The sequence below is a fragment of the Bufo bufo genome, chromosome 4 (genome assembly GCF_905171765.1).
Source record: "Bufo bufo chromosome 4, aBufBuf1.1, whole genome shotgun sequence".
Lineage (NCBI taxonomy): Eukaryota > Metazoa > Chordata > Amphibia > Anura > Bufonidae > Bufo > Bufo bufo.
This window is the reverse complement of record NC_053392.1, coordinates 573,105,078-573,130,179: the sequence shown is the minus strand read 5'-3', so window position 1 is coordinate 573,130,179 and position 25,102 is coordinate 573,105,078. Positions and strand designations below refer to the sequence as shown.

General features: G+C 43.2%; 1 protein-coding gene across 1 annotated transcript in view; it reads right to left on the bottom strand.

The window, feature by feature from the left end:
- Nucleotides 1–25,102, bottom strand: part of THADA (THADA armadillo repeat containing) — a 591,430-nt gene that overhangs the window by 375,203 nt on the left and 191,125 nt on the right. Inside the window, 1 exon segment of the mRNA XM_040430339.1 lies at nucleotides 18,319–18,410. Within this exon segment, the coding sequence (XP_040286273.1) occupies nucleotides 18,319–18,410 (92 nt within the window).

The window sequence follows — 25,102 nt, the reverse complement described above, 5'->3', positions numbered from 1 at the left end:
CTTAATAAATGTGTGTCTAATAGTTTGCGACTTTTAAAAAAAATTGTTGCATCTCTCAGTTGCCCAGACATATTTATCGTAATTTACGCTAGTTTTCTAGTGCAAATAAAGTCATAAATCCACGGCAAATCGGAGCGGTCGTACGTAGGTTTCGGTGTAGGCACACAGACTGCTGGAGGATGCCCATAATTTAATCGTCATAAATTAGGCCCATCCTTCGGCAGCGCAGGGGATATCTGCGCCAGTCTTGATAAATCTCCCCCTTGTGTTTTTTGGTCTTTTCTGCTTAGGACCTATCCATGTTTAAAAAAAAATGTAAAATGGATAACCACTTGGGGTGCAGAAGGGACGAGAATGCTGAGGCCATTTGGATAAAAGGCATCTCTTTGCTCTTGGGTGCATAGAAGAAGAAAAAAACGGTACAAGACCAACTCTGCTCATCATTTTTTACAAAAGATAAAAATAAAAAATAAAAATAATAAAACAAAATAAAATAACTCCAGGTACGGTTGCTTTGAAGGAAACATCCGAGCAGCAGTGAACTTCTACATACACTGTCACCGACCTGTACCCTTTATCAACATGCAGCAAGGCACAATTTGGGCTGGTATCAGGACTGTCAAGCTTAACAACCACTTTATGGCTTCAAAATGAAATGCAGACACTACTCTATTGTTCCTGCTTCTCTCCAACTTAATCAAGCGATTATAGCCTCAATAAAACTTGAGAAGGGGCCGCACCAGGCAGAGACAGAGCAGTGACAAAGCAATTATTTATGCTCCCTTTGAAGTACCCACCGGCTTTATCATGGCATTGAAGGATAAGAACGGTGGGTAGGAAATCCAAGGGTATTGATATGCATTTGTAAAGCTTAAAAAAAAAGCAATAAAAACTAAAACTACAAAAAAAAAGCTATGATTGTTTATGGGGTTTATTGATGGATTTCAAGGTACTTTGTAAAGAGCCCATTAAAAGAGGTCATAAAAGAATGATAGGCCCTCCAGTGCATCCCCCTTCCCAAGTCAACTTTTTATGTGGCATAATCCTACCCCTCCGCAACACACAGAGCAACAATCTCGTATTTCTCAAAGTAACAACCTGCATATGCCTGACCTTTAATCTGCAGATCTACTGCTATTACATCCGCCAGTCACACGGGAGACAAAAACAAAGCTAGAAACGAGGAGCTACATTCTAAAGAACGGAGACGGAACAAAGGCCTAGGCTATGGCCGGAATAACCCAAATACCACGTAGAAGAGATTTAAAAATAAGAATTGGGGGGGAGGAATCAAATTTCCTTGAATCAGTCAGCAGAATGCAGGTTACTGTTCATGAAGGCCGGCATTCTGCCTATGGAGCTTGTCATCTATAGGCAGTATCTGACAGACTGACATGGAATTTGAATTATCTATAGGTGTATGTAGGATGCTGTTTATGATGGCCTGTATGGCTATATCTGGGAGACTGACATAGAATTTTAATTACCTGCAGCTTATAGGGTAAGAAGAGGTAGCAGTTGCACCCAGGTTTTGGTGGAGCATTTATGGGACCAGCTGCGACACCAGCTTCAGCAACCTACAAGTGTGAAGGATCTATAGGCCCAGCTGTAACATCTGGGGGCAAATGTGCTGCAGGATACCCTACAGAACCTGTATGCCTCCATGACCAACTGTATCTCATCTCGTATCCAGGCTAGAGGCCGCATCCCATCTAGTATCCAGGCTAGAGGGCGTATCTCATCTTGTATTCAGGCTAGAGGCCGTATTTTATCTTGTATTCAGGTTAGAGGACGTATCTCATCTTGTATTCAGGCTAGAGGCCGTATCTGAACTCGTATCTAGGCTAGAGGCCGTATCCATCTCGTATCCAGGCTAGATGCCATATCTCATCTTGTATACAGGCTAGAGGCCGTATCTGAACTTGAATCCAGGCTAGAGGCCGTATCTCATCTTGTATTCAGGCTAGAGGCCGTATCTGAACTCGTATCTAGGCTAGATGCCATATCTCATCTCGTATCCAGGCTAGATGCCATATCTCATCTTGTATACAGGCTAGATGCCATATCTGAACTTGTATCCAGGCTAGAGCCAATCTCTCATCTTGCATCCAGGCTAGAGGCCGTATCTCATCTTGTATCCAGGCTAGAGGCCGTATCCCATCTAGTATCCAGGCTAGAGGCCGTATCTCATCTAGTATCCAGGCTAGAGGCCGTATCTCATCTTGTATCTAGGCTAGAGGCTGTACCTCATCTTGTATCCAGGCTAGAGGCCGTATCTCATCTTGAATCCAGGCTAGACAACGTATCTCCCCTTGTATCCAGGCTAGAGGCCGTATCTCATCTTGAATCCAGGCTAGACGACGTATCTCATCTTGTATCCAGGCTAGAGGCCGTATCTCATCTTGAATCCAGGCTAGACGACGTATCTCATCTTGTATCCAGGCTAGAGGTCGTATCCCATCTAGTATCCAGGCTAGAGGCCGTATCTCATCTTGTATTCAGGCTAGAGGCCGTATCTCATCTTGTATTCAGGCTAGAGGCCGTACCTCATCTTGTATCCAGGCTAGACAACGTATCTCACCTTATATCCAGGCTAAAGGCCGTATCTCACCTTGTATCCAGGCTAGAGGCCGTACCTCATCTTGTATCCAGGCTAGAGGCCGTATCTCATCTTGTATCCAGGCTAGAGGCCGTATCTCATCTTGTATCCAGGCTAGAGGCCGTATCTCATCTTGTATCCAGGCTAGAGGCCGTATCTCACCTTGTATCCAGGCTAGAGGCCGTACCTCATCTTGTATCCAGGCTAGAGGCCGTACCTCATCTTGTATCCAGGCTAGAGGCCGTACCTCATCTTGTATCCGGGCTAGCGGTGGATCAGTAGGGTCCGAAAGCCTTCTTTCAGTTGTACAATTTTCTCCAATAAACTTCTCCTTTCGCTCTTATATTGTAATCTCTTCCATATATCATTATATTCACACACAAAGTTTTTTCCATTCCAACAACTTCTTGGTGCTTTATGTTTCTTCCAATGAATGTACATCAAGTACCTCAGTCACACATTCTGACTCATGGATGGTAGGAGTCCCTTATGCATCGTACTGCCCTTATATCAGAAAACCGACAGCAACTCCCTATTATCGTAGCGGCCCAAGTGCTCCATTAATATATGTAGATAAAGGCAATTTCCCACTTTGCACACTTGTCCTGCTGTCTGCAGAGGTCAGAGAGAGACCTACTGGACTTCATTATTGACTTCCCATTGCTTTTTGCTCTTCTTACAAGTAATTGACCCTCTGGACTCGGTTACTGACTTCTTTTGCTCCAAAAATAGGAAGGCGCCAGAGCGGTTACTGCAAGTTAAATGCAATTAAATGCATAGCAACTGGCTGTTTTAGGACGGCACATATCGGCAGACAATTTACATACTACAGGCTTCCATAAACAGGAGCCAGTAGTCTGCTAACAGATTTGCAGGGCAAGACTGGGGAATGTTATATGCTTAGGGGGGTCTCTTTAAATTCAACTCGAGTCCTAATTCATGAACATTTTCAAGTGGTATGTTTCCACGCGCTTCCACGTCTGTGCGGCTGCACCGCAAAAGACAGTACATGTCCTATACTTCGCTGCAACATGCGGTTCACTGAACCCAGCCAGCATCAGCGTTTTGCAGATCCACCATTGTGTGAATGACCCCTCAGTATGACGGAACAGTTGCAAGATTCATTTTCGGAAACTTTTTTGCCACGAGTTTCAAAAATCCATACAAAACTGTCCCATGGGACAATATGGAAACTGTCATAGCAGCCAATTGTAGGAGATTTTGTAGGACAATATTCATGCCCCTTTCTTCCGTAAACCCATGTGCAGGAGTATGTTCACTTACATATGATCGCTGAGGCCGATAATTAGCTGCTCACGGAACCAAGGCACTTCTGGAAGCTGGAAAAGAACGGGGCGGGAACAGTGGGACCATTGGTCACCACCATTGTGGTTGTTTGCTCTTAGGCTGGACAAACCCTTTAACTCTAGGTCTAGAATGGAAATTTGAAACAATCTGACAAATTAAGCTGCGACTGGCACAAATATATATGCAATAGCATGCGGCTATACCATAAGTGCTTCTGATTGGAATAACCCCGTACACTGTGATCCGCCAGCCCTGCTCCTACACGTAGAAGGGCGCATTCACATCACCGCTTAGCTTTCCGTTTTTCTCATCCGTCAGAAGAAGAAAGAGGGGGAAAAAACAGGATCCTGTAAATAAAAATAAATAAAAAAAACACGGTCCTATTGCACCAGCTGTCATCTGAACCATTTCAGTCTTGAGGCCCGTTCTTTGTAGGCTACTTTCACACTTGCGTTTTTGCCTGATCCGGCAGAGTTCAGCAAAAACGCTTCCGTTACTGAGAATACATCCGGCTGCATACGTTCTGAACGGATCCAGCTGTATTATCTTTCACATAGCCAAGACTGAGCTGGCAGTAAAACCATTGTAAGTCAATGGGGGGGGCGGATCCGTTTTCTATTGTGTCCAAGAAAACGGATCGGGCACCATTGCCTTACATTGTGTTATGCCGGACAGAAAAACGCAGCTTGCATGGGAACGCAACCAAACAGAACGGAATGCATTCGGGTGCACTCCGTTTTGTCCCCATTCTTTGTCAGTGGAGACCAAACAGAGTGCACCAGAATGCATTCCACATTCTGTTTGGTTGCGTTTTTTCTCCGTTATTGGGATCCTCTGCCGTATCTCAATACCGGAAAAGTTAAACGCAAGTGTGAAAGTAGCCTTAGAGAGAAAAAAAAAAAAAAAGTACTGCATGCACGACTTTTTTTCTGTCTTAAAAAAAAAAAAGAAAACGGGTCTCAGATGGAAATGGCTGAAAATGTTGCAACAGGATCCGTTTTTTTTTTTAATCCTGGTTTTATTTCTTTTCTTTTGACGGATCAGAAGAATGCATTCTAACACTGCGCGGCGCTCATCTGGTTAACTGTACGCAATGTAACTGTACCAGTATGAGGGTTTTTTCTAATAACGTACCCGAGTTCCTTTATGTGCCTCCAAACCGCCCTTTAATTCTCATGTGTGCTGTGATCCGTGCTCATGTTGCCTTTCGCTCGTACTCGCACATACTTGGACTTCTAGAATTCCAGTAACACGGGGAACAGGCTCCAGAATTTAACTTTCTGCAGGTTGGGCATGTTATGCTGCTACATAGATGCTAAGCTCTATGGGAACGGACTTTGCAAACTGTTCTCGTGTATATTAGAAATGAACCGTTTTGGCAAATGGCCTCTGCTTCTCTATAAAACGGGGGGCTCTGCCGGCCAAAACATGAATAGCTGAAAGTGTTATATGCCGAAACAATAGCAAAGGAAAAAAAAGGAGAGAGAAATGTGACTCTGATTACATACTAACTCAATGCAGCAGCAAACTGGAGGCAGATTTACACACGCGCTTATTCTGGACCTGGTTGTGCACATCCCCAGTACACTGCCTATAGTATTCTATGGGCTCCAGCTGAACTTGTAGTTCATACGGAATTCTTTTCTCATAAGGTCCTGTTCACACCTCTGGAGCCTCCATTGCAGAATCTATCAAAAAGCCGGACAAAACAGAGCAGCATGCCACACTGTGTTCCCTAAAATGCCATGCCCCATGCTGAAAACTCAACAAACCCCAATAGAGTCATCAGTGTCCTCTGTCGTTCGTCCATTGTGTCTGTCCTTCAACAGACTGGGCACTTCCACGGTTTTTATTGTTCCTATAAGGAAACATTAGTGGACACGTAAATGGAGCCACAGGGACGTTATTCTGTAGGGAGAACAATATTTTAGCAGCAGTTCCCCCCACAAAGAAAATTGACCATGAGGCTCAACAACGGAGATCCATCGTATACGATGGCACTAGGGGGGGGTCTCACAATCTGAGATGGGGTTGTCAACACCAGCCAAACACTTTGGAGCTGCTCAACCACCAGTGGCTGTAAAGGGATTCAAAGGAGTAGTCCCATCTCAAACATTGATGTCAAATAGGTGCGGGTCCCACCTTTGGATCACGCTCCCATCTACGGAACGGGACCCTCTAAGTGAAGGAGAGCACACTGCGCAACAACGGCCACCCACCGTTGACTGCTATGGGAGTTCATAAAAGGGCTGGGCGCTGGCTCCGCTATTTCTGGAAGTCCCATAGTGGTGAAAGAAGAGGTGGTCATGCATGTGCGGTGCGCTCTACATTCACTGCTATGGGAGTTCAGAAAATATCGGCTATTTTTGGAAATCCCATAGAGGTGAATGGAGAGCACACCATGTATGCACAGCCACCGCTCCTTTTACTGCTATGGGACTGCCAAAAAAAGCCAAGCCGACGCTCAGCTATTTTCGGAAGTTCCTCAGAGGTGAACAGAGGGTGGCCGTGCTTGCGTGGTGTGCTCTCCTTTACTTCGGGGAACCCGTTAAAAGGTGGGACCTGGACATATCTGACATTGATGGCCTATCCTAGCGAAAGGCCATCAATATCTTAGATGGGATTACCCCTTTAAATAACACTGTTAGGTTATGGTTCAACATAGTGTTCGCCAGATGGCAATGAGGCACCTTTGTAGTGGTCGAAAACTTCACCAACAGTAAATTCAGACATTCATTTTCAATTGCAGACAGATTGTTTATTTTCTCTACCGGACCTCTTGTGACCAGGGCTGGCCAATCAGTGGCCTCACCGAAGACGTGAATGGCATGTGACCACCATATGGTGTTCATGCCCCCAATTAAGAACCCCCCCGAAACTTCTTACAATCACAGCAAACATGAGATCAATGCAGCATGTAGCCCTGGAAAATGTGATCAGATTTAGCAGGGTGTGGCATAGATATTAGAAAGTATATGATGCCACCAGTGATGAAAAGAAGTACTTCAAGTGGGAGGAGCGGAAAACTGGAGGAAAGAACCTCCCAAAACTGAAAAAGGCCTACAAAACAAATACAATTCATAAAATGGGCCAATGTAATTTGGCACTCAGGGGACCAATATCTCAGTCGTGAAGTCTTCTGCATCCTATGACAACCTAACACTGTGAGAGAATCCTTCCCAACTCCTGCCACTGCGCAGACATATGCTTGGCTGAAACTGCCAGTAGGCAGAGGATCGGAGAAAGTCCTCACAGAAATCTGATTTTGTACATACAATTTTCAGTGTTGTGAACAAGATGTAAATATGGTCCAATGCAAATACATTATATGGAAAAAATTATTGGGGCATCTACATATTAAATTCTAAATCCATGAGCATTAATTTGGAGTTTATCTCTCCCCCCCATTGAAGCTGAAACATGTTCCACTCTTCTGGGAAGGCTTTCTACAAGATTATGGAGGGTGTCTGTGGGAATTTTAGCTCATTCATGCAGAAGAGCAGCAAATGTGAGGTCAGATGCAGATGGTGAATGAGAGGACCTGGCTTACAGTCTCTATTGTAGTTCATCCCAAAGGTGTTCGATGGAGTTGTGGTCAGGACACTGTGTGTCCAGTCAAGTTCTTCCTCACCAAACTCACCCAACCATGTCTTTATGGACTTTGCTTTGTGCACTGGGGCACAGTCCTGCTGGAACAGGATAGAGCCTTCCCCAGAAAGCTGGAAGCATACAATTGTCCAAAAGGTCTTGATATGCATAAAGATTTCCCTTGTCTGGAACTAAGGTGCTTAGGCCAACCCTTGAGGAACACCCCCATAGCATTATCCTCCTCCACTAAACTTTACAGTTGGCACAGTGCAGTCAGGCAGGTAACGTTCTCCTGGCATTTGCTAAACTCAGACTCGTCCACCAGATTGGCAGATAGAGAAGCGTGATTCATCACTGCACAGAACTCCACTGCTTCAGAGTCTAGTAGTGGAGTGTTTTAGATCGTCCCATCTGGCACTCGGCATTGGGCTTGGTGATGAAAGGCTTATATGCAGCTGCTCAGCCATGGAAACCCATGCCATGAAGCTCCCGGCACAGCATAGTTTTTGTGTTGCTCTTAATATCAGAAGAGTTCAGGACTCTGTACTTATGGAGTCAGCAGAGCTGCACTAAGATCCTCAGCACTTGGCGACCCAGCTCTGAAACTTTACGAGGTCTCCATTACATGGCAAATTTTCTTGGGTTCCTAAATAGTGATGGCCAGTTCGCAGTGTTCGCCGACGAACACATGCAATCTGCCATCTTTATTCCCAAGCCCGGCGATGCAGAGGTAAGTCTTTACCTGTGCCTGCGCCGCGAGCTGCTCTGAAACACATGCGGTTACCGGGAGCAGGCAGTTCCGAGAACAGCCTTCATCGGGCTGTGCTCGGAACTGCATGTTCCCGGTGACAGCATGTGTTTCAGAGCGGCTTGCGGCGCAGGCACAGGTAAGGACTTACCTCTGCATCGCCGGGCTTGGGAATAAAGATGGCAGATCGCATGTGTTCGTCGGAGAACACTGCGAACTGGCCATCACTGTTCCTAAACGCGTCTACTTTCTAATAATACCATTCAATATCTAGAAGGGAAGAAATGTCATGAACCGACTTGTGGAAATGGTAGCATCCTATTACAGGACCACGTTGGAATTCAGTGAGCTCTGTAGAACGAGCCATTCTTTCACAAATGCTGTAAGGGCAGACTGCATGGCTAGGGGCTGGATTTTATACACCTGTGCCAATGGGACAGAATAAAACACCTGAATTCAATGTTTAAGAGGAGCATCCCAATACTTGTGTCTATATAGTGTACTTTAAAGGGAATGTCTCACCTCACACATTGGTGGCATATTGCTAGGATATGACATCCATGTCAAATAGGTGCTGGGCTGGCCTCTGGGACCCGCAACTATCTCCAGAACAGGGCCGCCGAAGTGAATAGAGTGCAGCCACATGGCCACCCTCCATTCATTTCTATGGGACTTGCGAAAATAGCTGAGCGCTGGCTCAGCTATTTCCAGCAATCCTATAAAGTGGAATGAGCCATGGCCGCGACTGTGCAGTGCCCTCTCCATTCATTTCTATGGTAGTTTACGAAAACAAATGAAGTCCCAGAGGTTTGTGGCATATCCAAGCGATAAGTCACCAATGTCTGAGATGATAAAACAACCTTGTATGCAATTATGCTGGCAGCAAAGCATACTGGGCTATGTGCTTCTGTGATTATTTCACAATTATATTATCACTATTATATGCTATGCATTTACACTTCTCTTATCATAGTCATCAAGGGGGTTATCCAGTTATACAAGGCCTCTATGTCAGATCTGCGGGGGTACGACTCTCTGCAGAGGACTAAATGATTCATGGTGCTGGTCCAGCTCCATATCTTTAGTAGTGGCTGTGTCTGGTACTGCAGAATGGGACCGAGCTGCTCTAAGCTGCAGTACCAGGCGCAGCCACTACTAGCACTGTTGTGCTGAGTCTGATAAACAAAATGTACCTGTATTTCTCTTGCTTATATATACCCAAAATGTATTATGAAGATCTGGATTTTTGGACTAAACTGACCCTGTGCTGATCAGTACAATTTTTTTTTTTTTAATCAATATTAATCCCACAAAAATAACTCATATTAAAGTCTTATATGGAGATCATACTAAAGACCCTGACACACACAAAATCTATCCAATGTATAAATAAATATGCTTCTATATATTAGGCCCTTTGCAATAAAGTGTTACGGTAATTTTCTCACCATCTGCTTTACCATAAGTATTGTACAGATTGCAACAGCAGAATCTATACAGTGACACAGAGCAGGACAGAACTGGCAGGCAAAGCAGGAGAGAACAAAAATAGCAAGGGGATAATGTATGTGGCGGTGTTTCTACGTGCTCCCGGCCTTTATAACTATACACCCCCCCCCCCTCCCTCCCCGTCCTGTAAACAAAATGTGAATTCTCCAAGATGAATGGAATTAACAGTAGAGTTCTACGTCAAAGATCCATGAGCCAACACTGCCACCTGGTGGTGAATGCCGGAATTGCAATGTGCATTTTACCTGTTGATCTTGTAGCAAAATCTACAGATACAGCAGAGCTGAGTGTGTGTCGTCACAGCCGAAAAACTGTAAAACTGTAGGCAAATATACTGCATTATCTTATTAACGGAATGGGCTAACAATGGGGTACCAAAGAATTGAGTGACAAATTCAGCTCTGCTGCATGCCAAACACAAGCAAGGGTTAATGGAGAGCCATACAAGATAAATGAGTGATTTCATCTGGGGATGGAAAATGACATGAAAATGTATCCGAGATGGTTTAGTGCAAAAGAGCTGAAGAGTGGACTGGGAGCGGGTTTACCTACTACTATGATTATCCGATATACAAAAAATGCGCCGATGTGATAGAAGATTATCCAGACACTCTGAATAGTTCTAGAATAATGGAAATACTTGGAGTGCCAGGATTCCAGAGCATCTATTCTAATAATTATGTGTTGTGCCGTTCCTCAGTTATTCCTCAGAGAAATGGAGGAACAAATTGACAAGTAGATGTTGGGACCCTACGTTGTGATACTGTGCACACCTCTTGTTCCTAAATTTCTATGAGGAACAAAAGAGTAAAGTTGCAACACAGAGCTTTAAGCAAGGCGCTAAAGACAGACATGTCAGGAGGGGTGACGGCTCCTCTTACAAGAAGGCAGGGGTGTAAGTAGCCTGTACAATCCAATAGGTATTAGAGAAGTCATTTAATAGCATAATCGGTCATTTCCATGTAACAAATTACAGACACATGAACCTTCAGATGATGGGTTTTGCCAGGGAGGGGAGGGGCCAAGTTAATATATTTTTATTTTTTTTAGAGTTCTCACTGGGTTTGCTCCAGAGCTAGAACCACACAGTTCTGTCCATTGTGTAGTGGACGGAGGAGGTTACTGCAGAGTTGCTTCCATCCTCTTCACCCGGAGCAGCGCTGCCATATTCAGCTCCATCTACTACACAATGGACAGAACTGTGAGGTTCTAGCTCCAGAACTGCCGCAGAACAGCTGATGGGCGGAGGTGCGGGACGTCAGACCCCCGCCGATCAGATATTGATCCGGAAGAGAGGCCATCAATAGTAAATCCTGGACAACCCCTTTAAAAGGGTAAATTCACTTAGGGCGTAAATGCTGCAGATTTGCCACCGCCGCTGATTTGCAAAGTACCAGCAATGTGGAGGAGATTTTAAATCCGCAGTAAGGCCCCTTTCACACGAGCGTGATTTCCGCGCGGGTGCAATGCGTGATGGGAACACATTCATTTCAATGGGTCTGAATACATTAGCGTTGTTTTTCCCGCATCACTTGTACGTTGCGTGAAAATCGCAGCCTGTTCTATATTCTGCGTTTTATTACGCAGCCCTGGCCCCATAGAAGTGAATGGGGCTGCGTGAAAAACGCATCGCATCCGCAAGCAAGTGCGGATGCGATGCGTTTTTCACTGATGGTTGCTAAGAGATGTTGTTTGTAAACCTTCAGTTTTTTATCACGAGCGTGATATCCATGAGCATTTCACACACACGAAAAAAAACTTAACCACTAAACGCAATCGCAGACGAAACTGACTGAACTTGCTTGCGAAATGGTGCGAGTTTCACTGAAGGCACCCTGAACGCATCCGGACCTAATCCGTCACGCTCGTGTGAAAGAGGCCTAAGGCCTCATGCACACGGTTGTTGCTTGGGTCCGCATCCGAGCCGCCGTTTTTGCGGCTTGGATGCGGACCCATTCACTTCAATAGGGCCGCAAAAGATGCGGACAGCACTCCGTGTGCTGTCCGCATCCGTTGCTCCGTTCCGTGGCCCCGCAAAAAAATATAGCATGTCCTATTCTTGTCCGTTTTGCTGACGAGAATAGGCATGTCTACAATGGGCCGCCCGTTCCGTAGATTGCGGAAGGCACATGGGCGGCTTCCGTTTTTTGTGGATCCGCGGTTTGCGGACCGCAAAAAACGGCACGGTCGTGAGCATGTAGCCTTTGACTGCAGATTTCCACCACGGATTTCACCCTTTGCAATGCAAATCTGCAATGAACCTACAGGGATTGAGCCCCAGATCCCTGGATTTTACAATCCGTGTGGACGCTGACTACAAGGAGACTAAACTTTGAAACCACAAAGTCCCTTCTAATCATCCTGATGAAAAAGGACTATGGGGTACTGAACGACATTATAAATAAGGTGTTGATATAGCAGAGGTGTGTATGTCATTTGTGACAACTCGTGCGATCACAATGAGTTATCTGCGTTTTTCCAAAGGAGCGTAGATAATGCAACTACATTATCAGCGTCCACAAAAGAAGCTAGTCAATGACAAACGTCACCGTTACCTCTATATCTGTCTGTCCATCAACACATGGATATCTGCGTGTGCACAGCAGAGCGTATTCCACCATCTTTCCAGGAAAACTCTCCTTCAACGGCTCTCCTAGCATCTGATTAACCATGTGCAGATACAAACATGTTATAACTGTAAATATACACGGTAAACTACTACCAACGCTCATGAATAATATATCAGTAATCCTCTGGAGTCTTCATACAAGACCTGCCCAAGATGGAAGATACATCTCCCGGCAGAATAGCTTCCTGATCCTGAAGACCACGAGAAATAAGACTATGGGGCTGGTTGTAGCCACATACATTATAAAGGTTCACTCCATGAAAAATATTTCTTGATGACCAAGTGCTGGCTTTTTCATGTCTCTGGAATCCACATCGTAAATCGGTCACATCTTAACATGGACCTTAGTATCTCTAATTTTGCAATCTCTACCAATTAGCCAGACTGGAGATCGCAGAGCTTCTCCTTGGTGGTCCAGACAGTCAGTTGATTACAAAAAGTACCTTCATTTCCTCTGCGGCCGCGCATCAGTGGAACTGAACATGTACCGCAGGATTTTGACAAAGATTACAGGTGATTGTTGGGGGTCCCAGCAGTAGGACACCCATGATAAGGTTACTGGGAGACCCATCCGGTCATCTAAAACACACAATTACAGTAAACCCCATGTCATATCTTCTGCTATCCCTGTGGTTGGGGTTGTAAGGAAAGGGACTCATGGATGAAGGAGGGGGTAAGTTTGTGGACACTATCATATTTTTTTTTTACTATGGGCCAAATGAGGAGGCTCTGGGGTCAGCACTGATCCATTTCATTTGCTGATGGTCTCATGGAGGAGCACAAGGCAGAGTACAACTTTTTGACCATGCGACGTCCATAACTTCTATAGTACAGGCTTGACTACTGCTCCATACATGCTCCTCCTCATGCGGACACAGAAATCTACATAAAGACCAAAATCCAGCAATGATATATGACCCCCTACTCATCTTCTAAAGATACACGAACACCACGAGAAGATAAAAATAAACTAGAAAGGCAAATAAACTGAATGAAGTAAACCTTTAGAAAAATGTAAGCCAGCGGACCAGAAGTTCACCATCCTGTTCCGTACGGTGAAGGCATTAACTGCAAATAGTATAAAAAAAAATGTATATATATATATATATATATATATATATATATATATATATATATATACATACATACACACAGTACAGACCAAAAGTTTGGACACACCTTCTCATTCAAAGAGTTTTCTTTATTTTCATGACTTTGAAAATTGTAGATTCACACTGAAGGCATCAAAACTAAGAATTAACACAAGTGTGAAACTGAAAATATGTCATATTCTAGGTTCTTCAAAGTAGCCACCTTTTGCTTTGATTACTGCTTTGCACACTCTTGGCATTCTCTTGATGAGCTTCAAGAGGTAGTCCCCTGAAATGGTTTTCACTTCACAGGTGTGTCCTGTCAGGTTTAATAAGTGGGATTTCTTGCCTTATAAATGGGGTTGGGACCATCAGTTTCGTTGAGGAGAAGTCAGGTGGATACACAGCTGATAGTCCTACAGAATAGACTGTTAGAATTTGTATTATGGCAAGAAAAAAGCAGCTAAGTAAAGAAAAACTAGTGGCCATCATTACTTTAAGAAATGAAGGTCAGTCAGTCAGCCGAAAAATTGGGAAAACTTTGAAAGTAAGGGCTATTTGACCATAAAGGAGAGTGATGGGGTGCTGCGCCAGATGACCTGGCCTCCACAGTCACCGGACCTGAACCCAATCGAGATGGTTTGGGGAGAGCTGGACCACAGAGTGAAGGCAAAAGGGCCAACAAGTGCTAAGCATCTCTGGGAACTCCTTCAAGACTGTTGGAAGACCATTTCAGGGGACTACCTCTTGAAGCTCATCAAGAGAATGCCAAGAGTGTGCAAAGCAGTAATCAATGCAAAAGGTGGCTACTTTGAAGAAGCTAGAATATGACATATTTTCAGTTGTTTCACACTTGTTTGTTATGTATATAATGCCACATGTGTTAATTCATAGTTTTGATGCCTTCATAGTCATGAAAATAAAGAAAACTCTTTGAATGAGAAGGTGTGTCCAAACTTTTGTTCTGTACTATATATATATATATATATATATATATATATATATATATATATATATATATATATATATATATACACACATATACATATACATACACACACACACATACCAAAAAAATAAATAACCCACTGCTTGACACGGATACCAGTGTGCTGCCTTGCTTTCTTTTTTTGGTATATCCAGCAAGACCTTAGTCCTTGGTCTTTTTTAAGGTATTGCACCGCCTATTTGTTTGTGTGCCAAAATTGCAAAAAATAAATAAATAAAAAAATCCCAACACTGTCAGACTTTATTTCGATTCTGGGGTCACAGTAACTTGCAAGTCATACTGCCACTCCATTCAGGCTGCACTTGTATGGAGCATTTCTTGGTCGCACAAAAGGTATCATGCCCAAGATCACCGTGTAGCCCCAGCCTAAATGAAAATCATCTACTTCTCTTCGTTCCAGGATTTACTTCTGTTACTTTGGCGAATACATTAAAAACTGTATCTTCCATTGGTTAAACTTGAACACCTGAGTATGAAAAACATCAAATAGCAAGGGGAATTAAAATCGTGTGCACATCCTTATGCAAGTCGTAAGACCAAGTTATAATAGGAATAATAGATGACAATCCTGACTGCATGCAGATCTCGGGGCACCTACCCTGGACCACATCAAATTGTAGACCTTAAGGTCAACTCCACTCGCAAACATCTTATTACATTTCAGGGAATTATACAGAAAAAAAAAATATCAACTCTTTCACAGTTCAAGAGGATCATGCTATTTATTGTGATAAAAATCAATGAGATATGAGACGTTCCCATCCAGGAATGAAACAAATGTGGCCCTTTCAGACCTTAAACACTACATTCTTTCATGTATGGGCAGTGGACTATACGGCAGGAAGGGCTGTCTTTCATAAAGCAGTGTATTCCTTTTTATCACTATAATGCTTCATTCAAGAATCGGCACATAGGATTTGTCTCAGGTTCCCCCAACGACTATTGGTGGGCGTCCTTGGGACTGTTTAAACTGGCAATTCCAAATCATATTAAAATAAGTCAGAGGACACATTCTTCCTGGCCTACGTACAACTGGGATTGAAAATATTGCTCTAAACTTGCGACCCAAGCTTGTTCTCTTAACAAATATCTCCTAATTACAATCAAATAAGGAAAAAAGCCTCAAGACCCTGCAAGACTGAGATCTCTCAGTTGGTTCTATAATGCAGTATAATGCTTGAATTTCAAATGGTGTCCAACCAAAACAACGTATCTCCTTCTGAAGGCTGGTTCTATACAGATATTTAGTCGGTTGGTCTTCATCCGAAAGGTCAATGCAAAGAACACTACACAACGAATAACACCTACTGTAGTTCTTCAGAGATGTTGGAGACCATGCAAGTGTTAGGTACAAATAACATAGGAAGTTAGACCACCAGTTGGAAAAAAAAGTAGAAAAAGTTATGAATTAACAACAGTACTCAACTCTTCATTTCATCCCCAATCCAGCGTGGATGCTTCGGTAGTCTCCGGTGGTCTTTGCTTACAAGCTGCCAGCAATGATGTGCCGTTCCAGAAGCGCATCTGCTCTGGATCGGAGATGGATTGAAGAGGTAACCAGATAACCCTTGTGAAGAACTAATACAGGACACTCCATAGATGAAGCCAGTATTGCCTACTGATACCATCCATGTGCCATCCTGTAGTTTTGACGGCAAGAATAGTGCAGTCTGCAACATTATTCCTTCCGTCAAAACCACCAAAGAGCCTGAGGGGAAGCATCAACACACTCCATAGATTGAGGCTATGTTCACTTGGACATCATGGTTTCCATACTTGATGGAACCCACTAGCTTACTCAAGTCAGGGTGATTTGAGATTTCTGTTGCCCTGATGGCTCTTATTCCCTTTTGAACATGGTTTGTTAACTAGTTTTGATTAATTGACAATCAACCTTGTGTTATCTCTCCAATTGTATATCTCCGCAGAATATGTGCGCGCTATATAAAGATTATTATTACGTGCCATTTAATTTTCAGTAATAATCGGATTCTATCACTGACTGAACCAGGAGATGCCTTTCTAGCTAATATCTTAGCTTCCACGACTTTCATCCATTGCAATACAGAGGTGGACAACATTTGAGCCCATCTCTCTGCTTACAACAAACAGAGTCAAGTTTGAGCTAACATCAGAAGGGGTCCCAGCTCCTGGACCCCTGATGATGTAAACTTCTATCCCATCTGGTGACATGTTAGAACATCTTGTCTTAGGAATCACCCTATGAAGTTTCTGTTGTCATGTCAAAGCAAAAGTCCATTATGAAGAACTGACATCATAAAGTTCATTCCGCAGATAAAAAAAAAAAAGCAAGATAAGCACCAAGAAGACAACACAAAATTAAAAAATAGATAGGCAATTAAAAATTAGATGGTGGTTAAAGTGCAGGAAAGGACACTTGAAATGATGAGACTGAAACCCGCCACTGCCTTCCAAGGAATCCAGAAAAACAAATCATGGAAATCCAATCAGATAAAGCTTCTCTAGGTAGGTGAAGGAAACCAATGTATTTCAGGTGCCCCTGTTTCCCACCTAACACCAAACCTCCTGAGGTTCTACAAACTTAGATCACTATACAGCCATTTGGTGATTAAGGTCCGGTTTTGTAGAACTGTGGTAAATCTGGGTATCAGGGCCGTAATATAGATGCTCGTTGCAATAGATGGTGGTTACAATAGAGAAGAAGTCAGTGGGGGGAATGTAAAATAGGCACAAAAAGTCTGACGAGATTAGGTGCGGAGCCAGCCACTGCCTTCCAAGGGAACCAAAAATTCCAACCATAGGAATCTGATCAGATATAGCTTCTGTTAGTAGAAGGAAACCAATGTGCGCCAAGTGCTCCTGTTTCCTCACCATCACTGGACCTGCTGAGGATCTACATTCTCAGATCCCTATTGGGTGCTATGAAGATTAACATCCGGCTTTGTAGAACTGCAATACCTCTTAGTATCAAGGCCATAATATGGTTGCTAAAATGTGCAACTAAAATTTAATAAAACTTTTGACGTAATACAGAGTTGATCACAGTCGAAGGGACACAGTGGTCAAAGCTTCCAATGCTTTGTTTTTTGCAATCAGTAGGGGTGTAGCACCCAGAATCCCTCGATCAAAACTTCTGATGTGTCATTAGTTACGGTTTAGTTTAACTGTCATGAAAGCTTTATTTAAACCAGACTGGACATTTTGGGATTGCAATGAACCTTCTTCAGGCCTATTACGTAACGTACAACAAACCCTATGGTACAGAAGAGTCTAGAAAATGGTGAAGTCATTTAGCCGTCATTCTGATGTGTGGTTTTATAGCATTTTATTTATGACATTACATACATACATATATACCTACATACAACAAAAGCTGCACATAATAAAAGTAGACAAGGATCCAGCACGTTGACACCCGTGATTAGTTACAACCCAACGGGCTGGAAATCCTATACTGTATATACTAAACAGCATTAAAAAACAAAGCATCCTACACTTGAAGGTGACGCCAGCGACCATGACTTTGTAGCCGAACTGTAGAATTAAATTTACTCATATCATATGCAGCGCTAATTAACTGCAGACGGGTGACATCGAAAGTGATTAATCTCATCTGTTTGGCAGAGGGCTTTTTTTTTTATTATTACAGTTCGTAAACGAGAGATTTAAGGGGCAGATTATGTTTGGAGACCGGGTTTTTAGGTTTGGCAAATGAAGTAAACAAGAAAGAAGTAGAAAGGTTTTTTTGTAACATTAGTCGGCAGATAAATCCCTGAAAGCCGGCAAACCTTCTCAAATTGGTGTTGGCCGAGATATTGTTTTTCACAAATGATGCTCGTTTCAAGTGGGGCTTACCTGTTTTTTTTGGAGCGCTCATCTTTTCCTCTCTTGACTCCAAATATTCGTGTAATCAGCGTGCTGAAGAGAAGCGTGGAGGAATTTCTCACCTAATGTCAACAGAAAACGGTTAAAACTAAATATCACGAAGGGAAAAAAAAAAGACTTGCAGATGCCTACAGGACTTTCTCTTCAAAAAACACACACCCCAGAACTGAAGGCGAATTTTAAGAAACAGGCGTGTAGTCACAATATTCTGAAGCACTTACAGACCACCTAACCTCAAAATCGGCTTTTATTTTAATGATGGAGAAGGAATTTTTCAACAAACTGATTTCCAACCAATGACACAAAAGTGCACACAAGTGGATCAACGCCAACCTCGGCTTTTAATTATTTTCATCATAAGGCCCAGAAATGTGTTTAGTAAGGGATAGCTTCAATATGGAGGAAGGATCAGGCGAGCAAAAACAAAAGCCGATCCAATAAGCCATAGAAGAAACTTAAAACCCGAGCAAAAATCTAAATGTGTCTATTACAGCATTAATATGTACATACTACATCTACTGGTTCAAAAACTCATTTGGTCTGATGAACAGTAAAGGTGTTTTCCAGGACTTGTGAAAGGGGGACCTAGAGCTATATAGGAGCGTTAATGGGGTTTTCCAGGACTCAAATACTGATGGCTAGCTAATCAGTCTAAAGGACGAGTAAGCGCTGCCGAGCATGGCGCTGTACAGTAGGCAGCGACTGTGCCGGCTACTGCAGCTCAATCTCATTCACTTGAATAGGATTAAGCTACAGGAAAGCCGTGCGACTCCCAAGCATAACGGCTGCTTCCAACTGCTGATCGGCAGGGTTCCCGAAAGTTGGACCCCACCAATCAGATAGTGATGACTTATTCTGAGGATAGATCATCAATATTTAAGTCCCAGAAAACCTCTAACATTCAAATGTCCATTCACATACTATTCCTAGGAAGATAGGCCATGGTGCCACTTACCTCAGTGAGTCATAGCATTGAAGACAGGTAAAAGCCAAACCCTGCCTGACAGAGGAGCAACATGAGGCTCCCGGGCCTCAATGCAAAATCTGGAATAGGGTAACACCTCCCCATCACCACCACCTAGTAGGTGCCATTTCTAATACTGATGTCTTTTTATGTGGCTGAGGAGACTTGGGTGCTCCCCTAGTCAACTGAGATTTCGGGATTCCCTATGGGTTAGCTGCCTATACACATACAAAACCAGGTATTCCCCAGACTCTCTCACACTCAGTTTGGGAAAGGGAGGGAAAAAAAAAACTTCTGTCAAGACTCGTCTGAGACCCAACATGCCTAATGATTCTTTACCCTCACATCTGCTGTTGGGGACAGGATAGCTCCACACACATTAGACAATCAGCCGATCTGGTCATAACTGTGGTCACTGCTACTTGATGCTGGTTTCTAGTAATAGGAAATACTGATGGTCTGATGGGCTGTCTATGGTCTGGCTTGCTAAGTAATGGCAAATAATTCAGAAAATCTGATCATCCACTCATTATGCATGGAGTAGACCCTACACCAATTTTAGTAGTCATTTTGTAAGTTTAGAAAATCAGAATTATGCACTAACTAGATATTAGACACAATTACTCTCCTAGCACTACCTTATGGCTGGTATACTTTACTTCAACATTTCACACACAAAAATGGGGCAAGCCATTAATAGATTTGTTGCATTTTAGGACTTTTCTAAGAAATGGCAAAATATATCTAAACCACACCATAAATTTGGCCTAGAAGGCATAATAGAAACACAAGGTGAGGATGAGACTTCTTGCAAAGGCCCGAAAACCCAGTTTCAGACCTTAGTGTCTTTGTAAGGATGAAGCTTATTGGATGGTCACAAGGCCTGATCCACAGTGACACTTTGTGCAGAAGGCAGAGGCTTTTTATGTCGGAGAACAAAGGCGTATTCTACCTCTTGGCGCTCGTAATCAGTTTACGATGTTTATGTTACTTCATTCTGCTGAGTCGGCATGTTTTTATCTCTAAATTCCCATAGATAGCGGCACTGGTGTCTGATTTACGTGCCAGGTTTGCATCTGTCATATCCATAAAACCTGGTGACAGCTGCCATTTTTGGCAGCTTTGTTAATTGTTACCGCGCCTTCAAGAGTGTTTGTGTTCTATAAAACTTGTTTGTTTGCATTGAAAATTCTGCGCATGGGTAAAGAGGGCAATGCATTTATGTTTTTTATTTAATTTTTTCTGAAAGAGAACTCCCCAGGAATTTTGAAGGATATCCCTGGGGAAACTACCAAAAAGAACTAAAATGTTTTTGCATACTGGATGTCATGTAAGGACATTGTATTTTGTTCTTAAAAATGGACGCTCTACAAACAAGAGCAGGTTTTTCTTGACACCCTAAAATTTGGTTTAGGGAGGGGAAAGTGGTAGGAAAATATACAGACAAATACCAAATAGTAGTGCTAGTTCACCTTTTAGGAAACTATTATTCGCCATTTACAATTAATTTACTGCACATGGGAATCTGAGAGCAAAGCAAAGTCTTTCCTTTCAGAACTGCCGCCTGTTTGCAAACCTATCCTGTTGCTATCACTGTCTGGCATGTTAAAGATAGTCAAGCAAAAGTCGGTTACCGTTTCTACAAGCCTTCTAGTTTACACAACATTTGTCAACCTGATCCCACTGTAGAGGAAAACTTGAATCAATGCTGAGGCTGCTGTAATCACAGGGCCTTATTAGCTAGCCAGTTCCCTCTAGAGATACACAAACGGCTTGTAATTTCCCATTGGGTAAGATATTTAAAAGGGTTGTGCCAAGATACAAACTTATCTCCTTTGCCCATATGAATGGTCAACCATTCATTCTCTATGGGACTGTCAGAGAGTACAGCGCTCAGCTATTTCCAGTAGTCACACAGAGAATAAAACTGCTTAACCTGCTGCTCCATTTATATGTGATAACAGGATCAGTTGGGGACCCAGGAATCAGATTTTCCATTCTGGCACAATTATATCTAAATTATGATCTTTTGCTCTCAGCAGGGAGGAAGTATAGGGCCACTACAATTCAGGTTTACTTCTACTCTGTCCAATATTGAAATGAATGAAGCTAACAGCAAAGCTAGGTTAGAAACTGCAATGTACATACAGAAGTGCATATCAAAAGGGTTTTTAATGGATTACAGGTGGTATGTTTTTAATGGTATGGCCAGTGTCCTCCCTACAATATTAACTGCTTACTCCCAGACCAGCAGCCTTCTTCGTTGGTCCCACAGACTGCTTGACCGCCACTCCACTGCAGCAACTCCTCATTGCAGCCATGCAGTGAGCAGGCACAGGGGACTGATCAAGTGATCAGTGGCGATCCTCCAGTGGTCAGACATAAATAGGCGATGCTGTCAGCATGTGAAAACATAGGGAATTTCCCATCTCAAGCATTTGAAAATGAAGGAAACACCCCTTTTATCTCTCAGTCCAAGGCCATTTTTAGGACAGCATTACTTTTCTCTTTGCTGTGTAATAAAAACTATCCAGTATTTACGTCTAAGCAGTACGTCAATGAATCACTTTTTGAATATTTCCTTGTGCTCTACATTCCATGAAAAACCTGTTGTAATTACTCTGCCAGATGGACTCGGTGTCGGTCAGAATAATGCATGGTACTAGACAGCCAAATGGTTCCCATCCACGCTGACATATATGTGTCCTTTAACACTGCTTGCTATAAAACATCTCTTATCTTCAAGGCACGATAATATATAACCAACCAATAAATCTGTCACCAAGAGGGATGAGAAATCTAAATCTTCCCTCCTATTCCTGCTACCTGTAGGGCCTGTGAATCCTGGCGCCTGCTGCAGATGTATGGTGAATGAATTTAGTCAGAAGACAAGAAATACATTTTTCCTCTGCTTTAAAAAACTGGAAGAGACGCCACAATGAATGCAGAATAAAGAGGCAACAACTGAAAAGGACAAGACGACAAAAAAAAAATCTGCAATCCTGCGCAAAAACAAATGATGGGATTCTGTTATCTTGCATCAAAGTCCATACAGGAAATGGTAAAATCGTATTGTAGTAAATACTGAATGTTACTCTATTCACCAAGCAAACAAGGACTACAAGTAGCAGCCAACTGCCATGTGTAAAGACGCATGCAAACACTAGAAATACGAATAAATATGGGCAACACGGTGGCTCAGTGGTTAGCACTGTTGCCTTGTAGCGCTGGGGTCTGCATGGAGTTTGTATGTTCTCCCCGTGTTTGTGTGGGTTTCCTCCCACACTTCAAAGACATACTGATAGGGAACGTTGTGAGCCCCATTGGGGACAGCTTGATGCTAATGTCTGTACAGCGCTATATAAGTGCATAAAATAAACAAACATACTTAATAGAAATTAGAAGCTTGGAGCAAATTTTTGTGTCGGTCCTGTCTACCAGCGACAAGGTGGCTTCCAACAGATGGGAGTGTGACCCACACTATCAGACTTGCCTCACCTGGGTTTTTGGCCTACAAAATTCAGGGCAATAGTGTAGGTCCCATCTGTTGGAAGCCACCTTGTCGCTGGAAGATTACATGCATGGGTCTCAACAGAAAATTCAAGGAAATGGCATAGAAGCAAAGCTCATCAAGTGTATCTGATACAATCCACTGTAAATTACCTTAGGACATTTCTGCCATTAGCCTTTTGACTATTGGAACTAGCCATGTTCCAACCAGGCATATTCACGTGGTTATGTTGATGTAATATCTTTCTTCAACGCCAAAAATACACTCATTGTCGAAAAAACATAATGCACACAGACAGAAATTTCAGATTGCTGCAAAGCTCAGCAGGCAGATCTGTAAGTGAATATAGGTGTGGTCAGATTACAGACTGAGTCTTGCCACAAGGGGGCATAAAATTGCATTACCCACTGCCCTATAAAAAAGCTCTCAGATGCTACTTTTGGGTAGGGTACCTCACAGTGAGAGATCATTGACTGCTAGACATGCTTCTACAACACACTGAAAGACATTTTGTCTTTAAATTGAAAGAAGCAGGATGGCCGTTTCAACAAATTTCCCGCCATCTAGGTCATTCTGACCTAGCTGTTGGGAGATGTTGGGAGCAGTGGCATGCACACACAGTGAACAGGGTCCGGATGGCCCAGGCAAGCCGCCAGTAGAGAGGAAGTAAGAGCAGCTCCTAGAATCTCATTGTCCACCACCCAGACACAGGTGGCACCTTCATTACACACCCCTGTCTATGCCCAGACCATTTTCAGACGATTCAGTGAAGAATATTTGGTGTGATGGCTCCCATTACATGTCATGCCATTGACAGCCAGCCACTGTCACCTTTGTTTGCATTGGTGTCGCAAACGAGAAACCTTGACTGCTCTGGACTGGAACCGTATTGTCTGCAAGTTCTGTTTGGGATCCAAGAATGGTCAGCTTTGAGTATGGAGGCCTGGTGGGGAGTATTCCAATCCTGCCTTAGCTGTAGTGTGACACATTGGCTCAACTGCTGGTGTCATGATCTACATACAGTATGACCGTCGGTCACTCCTAGTAGTGACATGAGGGACACTAGCTCATTGATATGGGCAGGACATCCTGTGGCCAAAATGTGTTCCTCACATGGCAAGGCTTTCAACTGGCATGGTAAATGCTCACTCACACATAGCAAGGATTTCTCCACCAGATTACAACACTTCCATGGCTGCTCAGTCACTCATCACATTGAGCACTTATTGGACCAGCTGGAACACCAGCTTCAGCAACCTATGAGTGTGCAGGATCTACAGGGCCAGCTGTAACATCTGTGGGAAAATGTCCTACAGGATACCATACAGAACCTGAATGCTAGAGGCCGTATCTCATCTTGTATCCAGGATAAAGGCCGTATCTCATCTTGTATCCATGTTGGAGGTCATATCTCACCTTGTATCCAGGCTAAAGGCCGTATATCATCTTGTATCCAGGCTAGAGGCGCCCAACAAGGTCCTAGAGGCTCCTTTCAATTGTACCATTTCCACCAAAACCCTAATTCCTTTGCTCTAATATCGCAATCTTCCATATATCATTACCTTCACACATAGGAAGTCTCATTCCAACAACTCCTTCTTGGTGCAGTATTTTTTTTTATGTCAATGATGAAGGGAAAATAATAAGTGTGAATCTGCCCTTACATCAGCATCCAAGCAAAAACTTCACCTGCTACCGGTAATTAGAATGTAATATACGGTACGTACCCCGACACCCTGCAGCAGACTATGTGACTCTGTTGTCAGACCATGGATCAATTCTGCTTCAGAGAATGTGGACTTCGCTCACTCTGTAAAATCGCCATTAACATAATATTTAGACTAAGACGCCAAAATTAGATCACAGACTGCGGACTGACATAATATAATGGTGAGACGTGCGCTCTGACACAATCCACTCGCATGACTGCACTGCACCCCCACATCATCCACAGAGCGATGTACGACAAATGGATGTAGAGTGCTCACCCTGTGAAATCACCATGAAATCACTAAAAAGCAGCAGGTCCACCATGCTCCATGTGTAAAATAGAGAATATATTACGAAACAGCAACGCTGACTGTATAAATGAACTCCACTTACCCTGTGTATACAGTGTCTGCCTGGTACAATGCAGATTATAGGGGGGGGGGGGGGGGGGGGCAATCACTCAGAAGGGATTCTTGTAACTGGGATGGAAATCAATGATAGCCAAACAATGGTCGAGAGTCGCCTAATGGTCGATAAAGACTATTTCACACCACAGCTGTGCTAGGATC